General features: G+C 48.4%; 1 protein-coding gene across 1 annotated transcript in view; it reads right to left on the bottom strand.

The window, feature by feature from the left end:
• Nucleotides 1-19410, bottom strand: part of LOC135911200 (endothelin-converting enzyme 1-like) — a 115414-nt gene that overhangs the window by 53945 nt on the left and 42059 nt on the right. The window contains exon 5 of the mRNA XM_070538405.1: nucleotides 15836-16066. Within this exon, the coding sequence (XP_070394506.1) occupies nucleotides 15836-16066 (231 nt within the window). The remainder of the gene's footprint in view (nucleotides 1-15835; nucleotides 16067-19410) is intronic.

The raw sequence follows: 19410 nt of genomic DNA, 5'->3' as shown, positions 1-19410 counted from the left end.
TCTGAGTTGGAAGGAGCAAGTTAAAAACATTTGTTCGACAGCAGAAATGAAACTTTGGTTTTTGCGTAGGAAGGTTAAGCTTGCTTCGAAAGACTAAGTTAACTGCCTACCTATATATGGTAAGACCGACACTGGAATACGCCAGTATTGTATGGGACCCTTATGAAAAAGGATTGATAAACGTGATTGAAAGATTACAACGATGAGCTGCTCGATTATTTTGTCTCGTTACTCGTAAATTGATTCTGTTAAAGAAATGTTGCAATTACTTAAATTACCGAGTAATACTTGTTGGGGGGCTAGTTGGTGCATGTTTCCAGAAGAGGGTTAAAGCGCCGAAAAAACACAACACACAGCAAGCGAGACGGGACAGGCGCCTGTCCCGTCTCGCTTGCTGTGTGTTGTGTTTTTTTGGCGCTTTAACCCTCTTCTGGAGACTTAAATTACCCTCCATAGCCGAACGACGCCATGTAGCCAGACTTAAGTTTCTTTTTTTGCTTTGGAAAGGGTATTTTAACGTAAATGCAGCTTCCTATTTAGCACCAAAACAAGGTAGAACCTCAAGAGGTACACATGAACGTAATTTTCGGATATTTCAACTGCACGTTAATGCATACGCCAATTCTTTCTTCCGCAGAACAATAAATGGATGGAACAGACTACCAATAACCTTTATTCAATGTGATACGGTAACACAATTTGAAAACAACCTGAGGCGAATCATGTCGTAAACAAAATTATGTACATTATGTTAGATTAACAAAGATTGTGTTTATTGTCTCTGCATATTGGTGTTGTATTTGCGCTGTTACTAGTTTCCCTGTTTTCTTATGAATGTATGCTCAAAAAGAGTGTTTTATGTATAATTTGCGTGCATTGTATATAATGTACATTATGTTATTTTTCATTTTCTGTGCTGTACCCCGCCCCTGCAACGGCCTCCATGCCAACAGTATGACTTAAAAAAAAAAAACGTCCTATCCCGCTGCACGTGTTGAAGCACGTGGCGGGAAAGGATGCTCTAACCTTCCTGAAAAACCAAATGTACACGAAGCACACCCGCGCACCCGAAATACGAGAGACAAAGAAAAGAAAGAAAGAAAAAGGAAACCACCCAATTACTATTTAAAGGCAAAAAAACCCTTGCTATATCATCATCATCATCATCATCATCATGATCCTAGTTACGCTCACTGCAAGGCAAAGGCCTCTCCCATACTTCTCCAACTACCCCAGTCATGTACTAATTGTGGCCATGTTGTCCCTGCAAACGTCTTAATGTCATCCGCCCACCTAACTTTCTACCGCCGACTGCTACGCTTCCCTTCCCTTGGAATCCAGTCCGTAACCCTTAATGACCATCGGTTATCTTCCCTCCTCATTACATGTCCGGTCCATGCCCATTTCCTTTTCTTGATTTCAACTAAGATGTCATCTACCCGCGTTTGTTGCCTCACCCAATCTGCTCTTTTCTTATCCCTTAACGTTACACCCATCATTATTCTTTCCATAGCTCGTTGCGTCGTCCTCAATTTCAGCAGAACCCTTTTGATAAGCCTCCAGGTTTCTGCCCCATATGTGAGTACTGGTAACACACAGCTGTTATACACTTTCCTTTTGAGGGATAGTGGCAACCTGCTGTTCATGATTTGAGAATGCCTGCCAAACACACCCCAGCCCATTCTTATTCTTCTGGTTATTTCATTCTCATGATCCGGATCCCTGGTCACTACCTGCCCTAAGTAGATGTATTCCCTTACCAATTCCAGTGCCTCGCTACCTATCGTAAACTGCTGCTCTCTTCCGAGACTGTTAAACATTAGTTTAGTTTTCTGCAGATTAATTTTCAGACCCGCCCTTCTGCTTTGCCTCTCCAGGTCAGTGAGCATGCATTGCAGTTGGTCTCCTGAGTTACTAAGCAAGGCAATATCATCAGCGAATCGCAAGTTGCTAAGGTCATCATCATCATCATCAGCCTGGTTACGCCCACTGCAGGGCAAAGGCCTCTCCCATACATCTCCAACAACCGCGGTCATGTACTAATTGTGGCCATGCCATGCCTGCAAACTTCTTAATCTCATCCACCCACCTAACTTTCTGCCGCCCCCTGCTACGCTTCCCTTCCCTTGGGATCCAGTCCGTAACCCTTAATGACCATCGGTTATCTTCCCTCCTCATTACATGTCCTGCCCACGCCCATTTCTTTTTCTTGATTTCTTGATTTTCTTGGTGGTATTCTCCATCAACTTTTATCCCCAATTCTTCCCACTCCAGGTCTCTGAATACCTCCTGTAAACATGCTGTGAATAGCATTGGAGAGATCGTATCTTCCTGTCTGACGCCTTTCTTTATTGGGATTTCGTTGCTTTCTTTGTGGAGGACTACGGTGGCTGTGGAGCCGCTATAGATATCTTCCAGTATTTTTACGTATGGCTCATCTACACCCTGATTCCGTAATGCCTCCATGACTGCTGAGGTTTCGACTGAGTCAAACGCTTTCTCGTAATCAATGAAAGCTATATATAAGGGTAGGTTATATTCTGCACATTTCTCTATCACTTGACAGATAGTGTGAATATGGTCTATTGTTGAGTAGCCTTTACGGAATCCTGCCTGGTCCTTTGGTTGACACTAAGTCTAAGGTGTTCCTGATTATATTTGCGATTACCTTAGTAAATACTTTGTAGCAACGGACAGTAAGCTGATCGGTCTATAATTTTTCACGTCTTTGGCGTCCCCTTTCTCATGAATTAGGATTATGTTAGCGTTCTTGCAAGATTCCGGTACGCTCGAGGTTATGAGGCATTGCGTATACAGGGTCGCCAGTTTCTCTAGAACAATCTGACCACCATCTTTCAACAAATCTGCTGTTACCTGATCCTCCCAAGCTGCCTTCCCCCGTGGCATAGCTCCTAAGGCTTTCTTTACTTCTTCTGGCGTTACCTGTGGGATTTCGAATTCCTCTAGGCTATTCTCTCTTCCACTATCGTCGTGGGTGCCACTGGTACTGTATAAATCGCTATAGAACTCCTCAGTCACTTGAACTATCTCATCCATATTAGTAACGATATTGCCGGCTTTGTCTCTTAACGCACACATCTGATTCTTGCCTATTATTAGTTTCTTCTTCACTGTTTTTAGGCTTCCTCCGTTCCTGAGAGCCTGTTCAATTCTATCTATATTATAGTTCCTAATGTCCCCTGTCTTGCGCTTGTTAACTTAGAAAGTTCTGCCAGTTCTATTCTATCTGTAGGGTTAGAGGCTTTCATACATTGGCGTTTCTTGATCAGATCTTTCGTCTCCTGTGATAGCTTACTAGTTTCCTGTCTAACGGCGTTACCACCGACTTCGATTGCGCACTCCTTAATGATGCCCATGAGATTGTCGTTCATTGCTTCAACACTAAGGTCCTCTTCCTGAGTTAAAGCCGTATACCTGTTCTGTAGCTTGATCCGGAATTCCTCTAGTTTCCCTCTTAGCGCTAACTCATTGATTTGCTTCTTGTGTACCAGTTTCTGCCGTTCCCTCCTCAAGTCTAGGCTGATTCGAGTTCTTACCATCCTATGGTCACTGCAGCGTGCCTTGCCGAGCACGTCTACATCTTGTATGATGCCAGGGTTCACGCAGAGTATGAAGTCAATTTCATTTCTAGTTTTACCATTCGGGCTCCTCCACGTCCACTTTCGGCTAACCCGCTTGCGGAAAAAGGTATTCATTATCCGCATAATTAACTTTTTCATTATACGCATATATATTTCCCTTTTTTTCACACTTGAACTATTATCAGATAGTGTGGCGAAACACGACAAGCAACAATCTAGAGCATATTCACTTACTACTGAAGAAATATCTCCGTCATACATATAATGCTCCCTACACTGCATCGTCTATAACTTTCTTCATGAACACCGGTGTAATTCCAGCGTATAATCTGTACAAATATCGATTAGGTCACGTCTATAGGGCGGAAGTCTATAAGAATAATTTTATTCTGCATAAACTCACCCAATTGCAAACTAGAGCAGCAAGTTATATCGCAAGACACTTCGATGACTGGACAGTACCAAGACCACGGTCAAACTATGGGAAACAGTGCCTGAGGTATACATTACCCACACTCCTAAATTCGGTTCGTTTCAATCTTTTCTCTTCGTCTCTCAATGAGCTCCGACTGATGTATGTGATTGCTTCGTAACACTTGTGTGAGCATTCTATATGTATTTTTCCATTGACGCTCTTCGTGACTTTTGAGTAATGTATATGATGTGCAATATTAGGCATGTGCGGTATACATGTGTATATATTGAATGGATGAAAGAATGTGATGCTGCCTCTGCCTAAATGAGGGATGGTGGACTTGTCAAGCTGTCCAATGGAGAGTTCTTTTTTCGCCACCCCTCCATCTGTACCTTACAAGGTCTGTACCCTGCAAGATGGAAATAAACTTTCATTTCATTTCATTTCATTTCAAAAGCAAAAGCAAGCTCAAAATGTGCACAAAAACTTATGATTTCGTCGCCGTCATGGAGCTCCGAAAAGCACGTCCATTCGCCACAAAATTCGAAAATGAAAACGCACTCGAAGTGATGCTCGCCATCTAGCGGACGCGCCCAGAAACAGCCGATCCAGGTACAGCCATAAAGCGAAAGAGGTTCTCCTATCATGGTTATACCCTGTGTGCCTCGTACTTCTCGAATGGCCGTGATGCCACGGCGCACATACAAGAAAAAAAAACGTATGTGAAAATAATTTTGCAATGTACCGGTTATGCGTATCATCGCGGTTCAAGGAAAACTGTGTATTATTTGATCATTTCTCCAAAAAAGCAGGCCATGGGCATCAATAAAAACTGTTTCTCATTCTGATTCTGATTCTGATCAGGAAGCGATATGTGTTAGAAACTTGTGTATTGGGCACGTATTGGGTGTGTGTTAAACATGCTTGCTTGTTCGAAACATTTAACTCGGGGCGACTTCTTTATTCCCAGTTGGTAGACCATTGAGACCATTGCTTTCCTTTCATATATTTTTGCTATCGTGCAAGTGTTTCAAATCGCAGAGTTCGCATTCATTCAGGAAGGAGGTTTAATGAATTATGGTGATGTACGCTTATGTTTCATTTGGTTTTGTTAGTCCAGTTTGCAGCCCCAGCTTTAGTGTTACTAATGCAGTGGCCATATTCTCGCTAATACTGTTTTGCCCGCACACAGTAGAAGACACAGTAACTACCTTGAAAGGTCTGAAATTGGTCTTGACACATGTTATATGCCGCGAGGCAGCATCGTTTTGATATCATGCTTTAGTTGAGCGGTGTAAGCATAAGGTGCTGTTTCCTCATTGAACGCAGTAATTTCGCAGTTTATTTGCTGGAAAGAAATTTAGAACGAACTTCAAACAGCGCTCATTCCAGCTTTGGAACATTCAACTTGCGTGCAGCACCACTTGTTCGCATTCCAGCTGTGTCGTTAATTGTTTAAACTCCTCTCCAAGCCATATATTTACGTGATTACAAGTAACTGGCTTGAAACGAACAGCCTCGATAAATTTGGGAAACCTGCTAGAAGAAACCCGATTTGTTTCTATTGTTTGGTATTCACTTCCCGCGTTTCACCAAGGTTTGCGGGTGGCTGCCGTGTTTCGAAGCCCGGTCCCCACCTCTAAGACTGCCTACTGCGAGCGCGAACAAGCACCAGTCAATGAACGCAAGCCATCTTATCATAGGCATCTGCTATCTAAAAAAATTAAATTATGGGGTTTAACGTGCCAAAACCACTTCCTGATTATGAGGCACGCCGTAGTGGGGGACTCCGGAAATTTCGACCGCCTGGGGTTCTTTAACTTGCACCTAAATCTAAGTACACGGGCGTTTTCGCATTTCGCCCCCATCGAAATGCGGCCGCCGCGGCAGGGATTCGATCCCGCGATCTCGTGCTCAGCAGCCCAACACCATAGCCACTGAGCAACCACGGTGAGTCATCAGCTATCTAAAGAGAAAGGTGCACCCAAACTCATAAACAGAACTCTCGTTTGTTCTTATCCCAACACACAATCGCCAGGTAAATATACAGTATTTCAGCCTCGTCTGATCAGTGCACAATCTGTACACTTAGCTCCTGAAAGCACGAAAAACGTTACTGCGCATTATATTGGTGGGTGCTATGTGATATAGTTAACGTGAGTCACAGTGCGGAGTTAAGTTATAGGGTTTTACGTGCCAAAACGACTTTCTGATTATGACGCACGCCGTAGTGGAGGACTCCGGAAATTTCGACCACCTGGGGTTCTTTAACGTGCACCTAAATCTAAGTACACGGATGTTTTCGCATTTCGCCCCCATCTAAATGTGGCCGCCGTGGCCGGGATTCGATCCCGCGACCTCGTGCTCAGCAGCCTAACGCCATAGCCACTGAGCAACCACGGCGGGTCACAGTGCGGAGTGGTTTTAAGTCCGAGAAGATTCTACTATCGTCGCGTGTCTGTATGGGGGGGGGGGGTGCAGCAACCACTCACTATTCGGAGAGGCCTGCTACGCACAAACGTTTTGTTCTTTACCCTTGTGCTCGCTTAAAAGGCTAGTGCTCCTTAACTAACTCGGATTCGCCTTGCTAGGCAGGCCGGATGTTTGCACCCACGGCAGAACTATTTCCGCAGATTCGTCGCTGAAATCCTTGAGACCAATCTAAATAATGTGACCTGCAGCTAGAGCCCTTTCGGCTTCGACGAAGGAACTCGATTCGACACCACAAACGAGAAACTTGAGTGCAGAACCAAGTGAAGAAGACGCCGTGACCGTGGTCGTAGCCATCTTTGTTTATTTGGACAGCGTTGCCAGCCCAAGTGACCGATTCTGGTGTTGGCAATAGGCGGCAATCGGGGTTGCGAGGACGCTAAGGTTAGCTCTAACTCAGAGACTACTATATGAAACCAAGGGAAAGCAGGAGTCGCTTTTCTCGGCAACCACTGCACCCGATTACGATGTTTGTTGCATTCAAAAGAAAAGTTAAACTCTAGTCGCTGTAAAAAGTGAATGTACTGTAAGGGGCGCATGGCGTCAAAAACAATTGTTGGAATTCGCGTTATTTCCAAAACGAACTACGAAGTATAGAACGACGTAACTGAAAAATAAAATAAAAATGATCTGAACATTTTCTAAATTTTGGCTCATGGCACCTTTTAAAGCCGACCAAGCTGATGTACTGTGCGCCGCTCTGAAGAAGACCATCATTACATGAGTTCAACTTTTGCAAAACTCATGTATACATTTTAACAAGTTCACGTAGGCTGTGACTTATTATAACAGATTTCTCCGCTTTAGATGCACCGACAGGTGCGGTATAAGCACCTTTTTGGAGACTAGTTTGCTCTAGAGGAACGAGTAGCGCTTTCGGTGGCTCGCCGCACATTACCTGAGTCGAAACCGCACGAATAAGGAACTGGTAGTGCCTATTGGGGGAATCTGTTGTGAGTCACGTCCGCAGACTGCTGCTGCACAAGGAATAACTGTACTGCCGACCCTTCGCAATGCACGGCTTTCCGGGAGGTTGAAAAAATTGACTCAACCATCAGCGTCGCATCGTGAACTACCAAAGAAAAGATGTCAACCCTGGAAGAGTGACTGCGGCGAGTCATGCGTTGACAAAAGTAGTAGCACCTCTTTCTAGCATAGTAGGTTTCTCGAACGTTATATGCACAGATACCCCCCTCCTCCCTCCAAAGAAACTTACGCACAGTCAAGAATAACTTAATGGTCTCTCTAATCAATGTGCTGAAGCATGGGTGATGGTGACTATACCGAATGAACGCGAATATTCTAAGCTTAACGTTTACTAACGGTCCACAGAGTACGCGCGTGACTTGCAATAACACGTCTTTGCAACAAGCTATTACGCAATATTGAACACCTACGTTCCAAGCCTTGAGCGCAGCAATATTGACACGTGTACTTATCTTTATCGGGCAACCACGTTTCGCCGCTTAACAACAGTAATCGCAGAACGAGGGACGCGCCTGCATGTATCCGACGTTTCTGGAAAGTTATCGACGCTTCTATCCGCGTGTCTGTTGTCGCCGAACCTTGTGTTATCAGATTTCATCGCGTGACACGAATGGTGTAGAACTTTGTGGAAGACACGCGGGTCCCATCAGTTAATCTGGAGCATTCGACGACTGACCTATAAAAGCCGACGCGCTTGACCCGCTGATCAGATTTTCGACGATCGCCGAGCGTGTTCGCCGCTTTCGTTGTGCTACAAGTGTAGCCTGTTTTGTGGGCACAGGTTCGCCCAATAAAAGCTAGTTTTGTATTCCGCCGTACTGCTTCTTTCTTCACTGTCACTACCACGTGACATCTGGTGGAGGTGCTTGTGCGTTCATGTACCGAACGCCCCCGCAAAGCCGCGATCCAAGCCCAAAGCCCGAGGACAAAACTAACATCGCCGAAGACCAGCGTGCTAGCCGCAGACTGCAAGGACTGCCCCCAGAGCACGGACTTCTACCTGAGTCGACAAAGAAGATCGTGGTCAAAACAACCCCAATGGCTGCCCCAGCGTCCCCCGTTATCCTACAACACCCTCGGGACCCACCGACCTTCCATGGAGCAGCGACTGAAGACCCAGAATCCTGGTTGGAGACCTACGAACGAATCGCGACTTTTAACAACTGGGACTCCGACGACAAGCTGCGGCATGTATACTTTGCCTTAGAAGATGCCGCCAGAACGTGGTTTGAGAACCGGGAGTCGACCTTGACGACATGGGACCTCTTCCGTACCGGCTTCCTGCGCACCTTTACGAGCGTCGTGCGCAAGGAAAGGGCCGAAGCCATGCTGGACGCCCGAGTGCAGCTACCTAACGAGAACGTCGCCATCTTCACGGAAGAAATGAAACGTCTGTTCCGCCATGCCGACCCGGATATGCCTGAGGAGAAGAAAGTCCGCCTTCTCATGCGTGGTGTGAAGGAAGAACTTTTCGGCGCAATGATACGAAGCCCACCGAAGACCGCAGAAGAGTTCCTTCGCGAGGCCACCAGCATCGAGAAGACCGGCATCGAGAATGCGGAACCGGCAATTCAACCGCCGTACAAGCTCTACCCACTACGCCCGAGTTCAGTCACTCGCCGCCGACGACCTACGCGAGACTAACCGAGCTGTCGTGCGGGAGGAGCTACAAAAGCTGTTCCCATCATCACAGCCTCAAGTGGCTTCGATTGCCGACGCCGTGCGTGAGGAGCTCCAACAACAACTTGGAGTAGCCCCTGAATCGCCGCAGCGTGAGCCGCAAGCGATGACCTACGCCGCCGTCGCACGCCGTCAAGGACCCCCTCCGCGACCGCGCCAGGGTCCTGTCACGCCACAGTTTCGTCGTCCGCCGCCGCCGCCGCCAGCACGACCACCCGTCGCCCAGCGCACCTACGCGAGGAAGACGGACATCTGGCGTGCTCCTGACCACCGCCCGCTCTGCTACCACTGCGGAGAAGCGGGTCACGTCTACCGACGATGTCCGTACCGGGAGATGGGACTGCGAGGTTTCGCCGTCAACGCGCCGCGTCCACAGCTTGGCGAGCGCCCACGTGACATCGCCGATTACCTCGCCGCTACTCAGTGGAGCCCTCGACGGCCGTCCCGTTCGCCATCACCAGGCCGCTACCTGTCGCCGCAGCGCCGACCATACACTGGCCCAGCCCGGGGCCGGTCAGCGAGCCCATACCCGGAAAACTAAAAGCAGCAACCAATGGAGGTGCGGTTGCTGTTCGTCGAACTGACGAAGATCCTCCGCCGCCGACGAAGACGACGAAGAAACCATCTCGACGACCTAATGACGACACGCCGCCGTCCCGACGAGGTCTGGAAGCCAAAACTACACCGACGAAAGACGACTTGACGACGCGACGTTCCAACTTCATTCCAACACGACACAGCCGTGATCCAACGCCAAGACCTAACTGCAATGCCAGACAAAGAACAACCGACCTAGACGTGCTTCTCGACGGCCACGCAGTCACTGCCTTAGTCGACACAGGGGCCGATTACTCCGTAATGAGTGGACACATCGCCGCCCAGTTGAAGAAAGTGAAGACCGCATGGGAAGGCCCTCAGATTCGCACCGCTGGAGGACACCTCATCACGCCGACTGGGATCTGCACGGCAAGAATAACCATTCATGACCGGACTTACCCTGCCACCTTCGTTATCCTCCAACAGTGTTCACGAGACGTCATTCTCGGTATGGACTTCCAGGACCAACACGGCGCAATCATCAACCTCAAGTCGAAGTCAGTAACGCTGTCGGAAGATAAAACAATGCCGCCGGAGAGCCCTCGTAGTCACCAGGCCTTGAGTGTGCTTGAAGATCAAGTGAGCATCCCGCCTCGCTGCAGCATTGTTATTTCGGTCAGCACCGAAACACCCGCTGACGTAGAAGGCGTCATCGAAGGCGACCAACGTCTACTGCTAGACCGTGAAATTTGCGTCGCAAGAGGGATCGCTCGACTGCATGGAGGGAAAACTGAAGTGTTGCTGACAAACTTCAGCCAGGAGTTCAAGCACATCAACAAGGGCACGACGATCGCGTACATCGAGGAAATTCTGGAAACAAGTAATGCGTTTGTCCTATCGGATTCCGCCGCATCTACCCCGACGACCATGGTTCCCGAACCAGACTACGACATTAATCCAAATCTCCCTATGATTAAGCAACAGCAGCTGAGAAGTCTGCTCCGACGATACAAAGGCTGCTTTTCGACGTCATCGAGGATTCGACAAACACCAGTCGCCAAGCATCGCATAATCACTGAGGAATGCGCTCGACCACTCCGTCAGAGCCCTTACCGAGTTTCGGCGCGAGAACGTGAAGCTATAAGAGAACAAGTCGACGAAATGCTGCGCGACGACATCATCCAGCCATCGAAAAGCCCGTGGGCATCCCCTGTTGTTCTGGTAAAGAAAAAGGACGGAACCCTACGTTTCTGCGTCGATTATCGGCGTCTGAACAAGATCACGAAGAAGGACGTATACCCCCTCCCACGGATAGACGACGCATTGGATCGGCTCTGCAACGCTAAATACTTCTCGTCCATGGATCTCAAGTCTGGCTATTGGCAAATAGAAGTCGACGAAAGAGATCGCGAAAAGACCGCATTCATCACCCCAGACGGCCTCTACGAGTTCAAGGTTATGCCATTCGGACTGTGCTCGGCGCCTGCAACGTTACAGCGCGTGATTGACGCGGTTTTAGGAGGATTGAAGTGGCAGACCTGTCTCGTATACTTGGATGACGTCGTCATCTTCGCCGAAAATTTCGACGTTCACCTTAGGCGGCTGGCAACAGTACTAGAGGCCATCAGGACATCAGAACTTACTCTGAAGCCGGAAAAGTGCCGCTTCGCTTACGAGGAGCTTCTATTTTTAGGCCACGTCATCAGCAAATCTGGAGTCCGCCCCGACCCGCAGAAGACAGCTGCCATAGCAAAGTTCCCACAGCCCATCGACAAGAAGGCAGTGCGTAGATTTCTTGGCATGTGCGCCCACTACAGGCGATTTGTCAAGAACTTTTCACGCATCGCTGAGCCGCTGACGCAGCTAACTAAATGTGACGTCGAGTTCAAGTGGGAAACGCCGCAGGCCGAGGCATTTCAAGAACTCAAACGACGCATGCAGTCGCCGCCCGTACTTGCGCACTTCGACGAGAACGCCGATACCGAAATCCACACTGACGCCAGTAGCCTAGGCCTCGGCGCCGTCCTGGTCCAGAGAAAAGATGGACATGAACACGTGATAGCTTACGCTAGCCGGTCGTTGTCAAAAGCGGTAGGCAATTATTCTACAACCGAAAAGGAATGCCGCGCCATCGTTTGGGCTACAGCGAAATTTCGCCCTTACCTATATGGCAGGCCATTCAAAGTCGTCAGCGACCATCACGCCTTGTGCTGGCTAGCGAATTTAAAGGATCCCTCAGGACGGCTAGCACGGTGGAGCCTCAGACTACAAGAATACGACATCACTGTAACATACAAGTCCGGACGAAAACACTCAGACGCCGATTGCCTATCCCGCGCCCCCATTGACCCGCCGCCGCAAGATGACGAGGATGACGACGCCTTCCTTGGAATAATAAGCGCGGAAGACTTCGCCGAACAACAACGAGCGGACCCGGAACTTAAAGGCCTCGTCGATTATTTGGAAGGGCACACCGACGTTGTCCCCAGGGCATTTAAGCGCGGATTATCTTCCTTCACGCTTCAAGTCAGTCTACTCGTGAAGAACTTCTCGCCAGTCCGCGCCAATTGCCTTCTTGTTGTCCCGTCAGGACTTCGTCCAGAAGTATTGCATGCCCTACATGACGATCCGACCGCTGGACACCTCGGATTTTCCCGGACACTATCGAGGATACAAGAAAAGTATTATTGGCCGCGCCTGACCGCCGACGTCGCCCGTTATGTCAGAACATGCCGAGCCTGTCAGCGACGCAAGACACCGCCGACAAGGCCAGCCGGATTACTACAGCCAACCGAGCCTCCTTGCCGACCATTCCAGCAGATCGGGATGGACTTGCTGGGACCCTTTCCGACGTCAACAACCGGAAAAAAGTGGATCGTCGTGGCGACAGACTACCTCACCCGCTTCGCTGAAACTAAAGCACTGCCGAAAGGTAGCGCAGCCGAAGTGGCGAAATTCTTTGTCGAAAACGTCCTGCTTCGACATGGCGCCCCAGAAGTCCTCATCACCGACAGAGGAACGGCCTTTACAGCGGAGCTTACCCAAGCCATTCTAAAATACAGTCATACAAGGCACAGGAGGACCACGGCCTACCACCCGCAGACGAATGGCCTTACGGAGCGGCTGAATAAGACCCTCGCCGACATGCTAGCGATGTACGTCGACGTCGAACACAAGACCTGGGATGCCGTCCTGCCGTACGTAACATTCGCTTACAACACGGCGGTGCAAGAAACAACACAGATCACGCCGTTTAAGCTGGTTTACGGCAGGAACCCGACGACGACGCTCGACGCCATGCTGCCCCACATCACTTACGAAGAGAATGTTGACGTCGCTAGCTATCTCCAGCGCGCCGAAGAAGCCCGACAGCTCGCCCGCCTACGGATCAAGACCCAGCAGCGTACCGACAGCCGACACTACAACCTCCGAAGACGCTTCGTCGAGTACCAGCCCGGCGACCGTGTTTGGGTATGGACCTCGATACGCCGGCGAGGACTCAGTGAGAAGCTGCTGCGACGCTATTTCGGACCCTACAAGGTCATCCGACGTATTGGCGCACTAGACTATGAGGTTGTGCCAGACGGCATTTCGCACTCACAGCGGCGCCGCGCACGATCTGAAGTGGTCCACGTGGTGCGCCTTGAACCATTTTACGGACGCTGATGAACTTCCTTAGTTTGTTGTTTTCTTTGCTACGAGTGCTTTTCTTTGTTACCTTCGTTTGTTTGCAGCATCGGGTCGATGCTTTTTAAGAGGGGGGTACTGACACGTGTACTTATCTTTATCGGGCAACCACGTTTCGCCGCTTAACAACAGTAATCGCAGAACGAGGGACGCGCCTGCATGTATCCGACGTTTCTGGAAAGTTATCGACGCTTCTATCCGCGTGTCTGTTGTCGCCAAACCTTGTGTTATCAGATTTCATCGCGTGACACGAATGGTGTAGAACTTTGTGGAAGACACGCGGGTCCCATCAGTTAATCTGGAACATTCGACGACTGACCTATAAAAGCCGACGCGCTTGACCCGCTGATCAGATTTTCGACGATCGCCGAGCGTGTTCGCCGCTTTCGTTGTGCTATAAGTGTAGCCTGTTTTGTGGGCACAGGTTCGCCCAATAAAAGCTAGTTTTGTATTCCACCGTACTGCTTCTTTCTTCACCGTCACTACCACGTGACAATATGACATCTACCGCAAATAAGCACACATGTGAGCGCTTAGGCAAAAAATAAGTAAGCAGATCGCGACCGCACCGAGGAACCTTATTGAGTCAGAAACTCGACAACCCGCTTCTTCAAATTGTTTTCCAAATGAACGACGAGAAAAATACACTCATCCTTATTTAATGCATAAGCGGAAAGTTTGGACAGCTAAGAGCTGCTCTCTAGCCCTATTCTTGTAGCTTGTGCTCGCACCGTTCAGAGAAAGCGTAAAGTGCTTCGAAAGCGCTTACATGTCCTCCGGAGCTATGGCCAAAGCTTTGTGTCGCCCACCCAGTCACAGTTTACGATATCAGCCGAAAAAGTGGTTCGCCGAGCTGTTGTGGCGTCATTCACATTCATTGTAAACCCTGAGGCAACGCAGGCAGCTGAGGCAAGCAATGCACGCGTCACCGCGTGTTCAAACATGGCGGCGCCCGTGAGTTGGCTGTGTGAGTAGTCGATACAGAACTGCGATATAGCCACGTCCGCAGACCGCTGCTGCACAAGGAATAACTGTACTGCCGGCCCTTCACAATGCATGGCTTTCCTGGGGGATGAAAACATTACCTCAACCACCAGCGTGCCAAAGCGAACTACCAAAGGAAAGATGTCAACCCTGGAACGTGTGCAAGAGCGACGACCGCGAGTTATACGTTGACAAAGGTACTAGGGCCGCTTTTTCGCATAGTAAGTTTCTCGCACGTTATATGCAGATATCCTCCTTTCCCCCCCCCCCCCCCACTCCCACTGAAATTTACGCCCAGTCTATTGCCCACGTATCAAGAATAAATTAACGGTCTCGCTCTTGAATCAATGTGCTGAAGCAAGGGGGTTGGTGACTATACCGAATGCACACGAATATACGAAGCTGAACGGTTATTAACGGTCCGCCGAGTAACCGAGTGACCAGAGATAACACGTCTTTGCTACAAGCTATTACGAAATATAGAACATCAACGTTCCAAGCCTCGCGCGCAGCAACATGAAATCTACCGCAAATAAGCTCACATGCGAGCGATTGGCAAAAAATAATCAGATCGCGACCACACAGAGGAGGTTTAGTGAGTCAGAAACACGACAAGCCGTTTCTTGAAATTGTTTGCCACGTGAACGACGAGAAAAACACACTCAGCTTTGTTTAATGCATAAGCGGAATGTTTGGACAGCTAAGAGCAGTTCTCTATGCCTATTCTTGTACTGTATGCTCGCACCGTTTAGAGAAAGCGTAAAGAGCTTCCAAAGTGCCTACATGTCCGCTGAAGCTGTGGCCAAAGCTTTGTGTCGCCCACCCAGTCACCATCTACAATATCTGCCGAATGCGAGGTTTGCCGAGCTGTACTGACGTCATTCACATTCATTTTGAATCCAGAGGCAACAAAGGCAGCTGAGGCAAGCAATGGACGTGTCATCGCGTATTCAAACATTGCGGCGCCCGTGGGTTGGCCGTGTGAATAGTCAATATAGAACTGGGATATCTCGTTTTTTTTTTGGGCAGTCAAAGATTTGTAAACGTACAGCTTCCATGTTCTCTAACTTGCTAATTTTCTTTAATATCTTCACATATTCCATGCCCTAAATAAAGTTTTCGCTCTCTACAGTCACTTGAATTTAACTTACTCGCACTATGCAACAAGTTGCATTCAAATCGGTTTAAGGGTTGTCTCATACAGAAATGCTGCCTTTTACGTGTGTTTGAATAAGCAGAGGCAGAGTTGTCTCCGAGATAAAGCGTCCTCTTAAGTAAAGCTTCACGGAAAGTGGTACCTCTGAGCGCAACTTGACGTGAGATCAGCCAGGGGATCCCAAGAAGACTCGTGTACTCCTGACGTTTCCATCTAAAGAGCATCTGCAGTAAACTCGATGTCGAGGTTATCATTACTACGGCGATATTATTTTAAAAACCCTCTCGCACAACTCACCTTCTTCTTTTCGGTTCTCGCAGTGGAAGCCGCGTTGAGCGCCTTGATCCGCTCTTGGTTCGAGCCATGCAGCGAGAGGCGGCGGACGAGCCTAGACCTCAACATTTCCACCACGGGCGTCTCGACAAACGACGAAGACAGTGAGGAGCGCATCGCGCGCCCCACGTCTCGGAAGCGCCGGAACGTCGACATTCGGCGCCCCTCTCTGCGGCTCCCCACGGGGCCGTACTCCTAGGCAACGAGAACACGACACCGAGAATGATGATTTCCAATGGCGTTCCATTTCAAATGGGGCGGCGAGAAATATTCGAGTGGGCTGCATGAGCTAAAATGCAGTTTTCTTGCATCTATCGTAGTCTAACATTTTGCCAATGTCTCCTTTACAATATTTCTCCCCATTAGAACACTATCTCTACTGTAAGGTTATCGATGCCTTTCATCCACCTCGCTGACCTACCCAAATGTCTCTAAATACTTTAAATACTCTAAATGTCTCCTCGCATGTCTAGACCGCTGACCGCTTAACGCTCCCACAAGACTGAGCTCACGCACTTCTGGAAACTGGACCCTGTTAAAGATACGCGCGCTCTCTGCATGCGGCGTCAACAAGATCCCCTCCAGTCACTTGATGATGATGGGCCATTGCTATATGCGTAAAATAAATCAGTGGCCTCCCACTCTATGAAGTAGGATGACCAGCGAAGCTATAATGTTCAGTGTGATAACTATATTGATTGACTAGCAAGAGTGGTCCAATGCAGTGCGTCAAGCTTCGCGAGCATACTAATGTAAGGCTTGACGCCACTAGTCGCTCCTCCACGATGTTGAGCCTGGGAACGTGCAAAACGCGGCATGGAAGCTTTTGCTAACGGATCCCGGCACGTACAACATGCAGACACGCACGTCACCGCACTCCGAGGGTACACACTGCTTCACCGCAGCCGAAGCGATCGTGCTTTGGTCGACGTCCCGCAGTGCAGTAATCGTTCTGAGGTCACTCAAAAACCACAAGCGGTCGCACACAAAACCGGCCACACAAAATTGGTTTCCCTCAAGCTTCCTCGGAAACGTGGCCGTTGTTCCGGTGAAAAGTTGCAAGTTTGTGGGATAGGGGCCACATAGACGTTTCGTATTTCTTTCCACCTCGCGGTCCTGACGGGCAGCACGCTTAGAGGACTGCCACCACGGCAAAGCGGAAGGAAAGGAGATACGCAAGCTCCTGGAACGCCGTCAGAGAGAGAGAGTGGTGCGAACGTATATATGGTCGACGCAGGTCAAAGTGTAGTATCTGTTCTTGTCAGCTTATCTTCTCCACGGGGCGGCTCGGTATTGCACTATCTTCGGGGTCGGCCAACATATGGGGATTAATTTCCAGTCTATACGGCTCGATAGACTCACGCAATTTTTTACATAACGTAGTCACATGCAGCTTCGCTGTAAAAAGAGCATGATGTGGATCCCGACTGCTGCAAACTTCAGAGAGACAAAGTCAATGCAGTGTCGTGATGGCTTAATCATGGAACGTTACCTATATCCAAGACAGGTACCTCACCCTGTCCAGTACCAAGTGGGAGAACATAGTGGTAATCACCCAAAGGGAACAGCAGGCACAAGAGGAACGAAAATTAAGAACCCTACAAGTGAACCTATATATTATCCCGTGAAAAACGCATATCAAGATGCCGGGCTTTTGGCTACAGTATAATTGTAGCGAGGACGTCTGGATACGGCAAAAAAATCAGCAGCGGCACGAAATCGAGAGTGTATTTACAAAAACAACGCGAAGAGTGACAGGTGGGTTACAAAAGTGGAGAAATAAATGATGCTAATATTTACCGACCAATTTGAATAATACCTGATTCTTTGAGGGATTAGAGAAAATAATATTCTGCCACGTAAATAGCTTCTTTAACAAACACTTTACACTTGGAGTGTATCAGCATGGTTATCAACGTGGTAAATCGACACAGACAGCGCTTTTACCTCAAAAAGAATTGATTATATAACAGCATCGAAGAAAAAAGCTTACGCTCGGTGTTTTCATTGACTATAGCAAGGCCTTCGACACCCTAAACCATTACCTTTTACTCCGGAAGTTAAGCGGTTATGGGGTATGTGGTGTAGCTAATTCATTGTTTAGTTCATATCTGTCTGAGAGGAAACAATGCGACTCAAATGCCAACTGTTTTTCTTCATCTAAAACCATTTCTTGTGGCGTGCCTCAATGAAGCATTTTAGGACCAATGCTGTTCAATATCTACAGAAATGATATTAAAGCGAAAGCTTTACTGGCCGCGAACTTGCGATTTCGCTATGGTGGCGCCCCGAAGAGGCACATGATGTCACAACGCGCGCCTCGCCGCGGATATCTCTCCCTCTCTCGCTCCTTAGTGACTACTGCGCATTCACCACTAGTAGCACCGAGCCGCAGGAGTTCCGCCGCTGCCGTTTGGTATGATGTCACAAGGCGTTCCTCGTCGTTGCGCTCGCCTCCGCTCTCTGAGCTGCTGCATCGCATGCCTGATAACATGTCGGAGAATTGAAAAGGATAGCTTGCGTGCGCCGCAACAACAGTTGAGGCGGCATTATGTGCGGCGAAAATTCTTATAAGCAGGAGGAGGCCTGGAATCGACATCGGAGCGAGAAGGAAAGAGGAAACGAATCGCCCAGGAAACAGACGAACAGCGCGCCGAACGAGTGGCTAAACGCTGCAGCATAGCTAGACAAGCAGACTAACCTGGACTTGCAATCAAGATTAACCAAGGCTAACCATGCTAGGCCTTTGCTTTCGCTACGTATATCCTGGCTCAGCCGAGCTAAGCCACTGACAATTTTCCGTTAAGGTAAACAATGGCGCCTCATTTCTACTCTATGCTGATGACACTAGTACTTTTGTTTCTGTACTGAATCCAACTGAAATTGTTTCCAGAAACCAAAGTGCACTTTCATATGTTATGCAATGGTCCACTGCTGATCGCCTACGTATAAATGGATAAAAAAGAAAAGTTTTTTTTTTCAGATCCGGATGCACCGCAGTCAACGTGAGCCAATCAATAACGCTTGAGAGAACACCCGTCGAAATTGTGAAGGAACAGAAAGTTTTGGGTGGGACCTTTTCTGCCCATATGACATGGACGTGTCATATTGAATCACTGACTAAATCATTACCGTGTGCTGCTGGTGTTATGTCACGACGTAGGCACTTCCAGAAAAGACTATACTTCAGACTTATTATGCTCTGCCTTCTTCCCATATAAATTATTGCCTGTTAGTCTGGTGCGCCACAACCGTAAGTAATGTAAAATCAATTCCCCTGTTGTAGAAAAGAGCACTTCGGTATATTGCAAACGTCCCGGGCAATAGTTCTACAGGTACATTGTTTATTCGCTTTGAGACAGTGTGAAACGCATGTTCCATTTTCGTTTAATTTCTGCCTATTTCTTCGCAAAAGAACAATTCAGAGAGCTTATTAAAGATTCGTCTAATCTAATGATGCATAACACTGATTCACGCACCCCAAGTGCCGACAAGTGGCTTGTTTCTCGTTCCCGCACGACCTATTTCTTGCAGTCTCT

The sequence above is a fragment of the Dermacentor albipictus genome, chromosome 5 (genome assembly GCF_038994185.2).
Source record: "Dermacentor albipictus isolate Rhodes 1998 colony chromosome 5, USDA_Dalb.pri_finalv2, whole genome shotgun sequence".
In the NCBI taxonomy this organism is placed as follows: domain Eukaryota; kingdom Metazoa; phylum Arthropoda; class Arachnida; order Ixodida; family Ixodidae; genus Dermacentor; species Dermacentor albipictus.
Note: the sequence above shows the minus strand (reverse complement) of the source record. Positions and strands in the feature narration are given on the sequence as shown.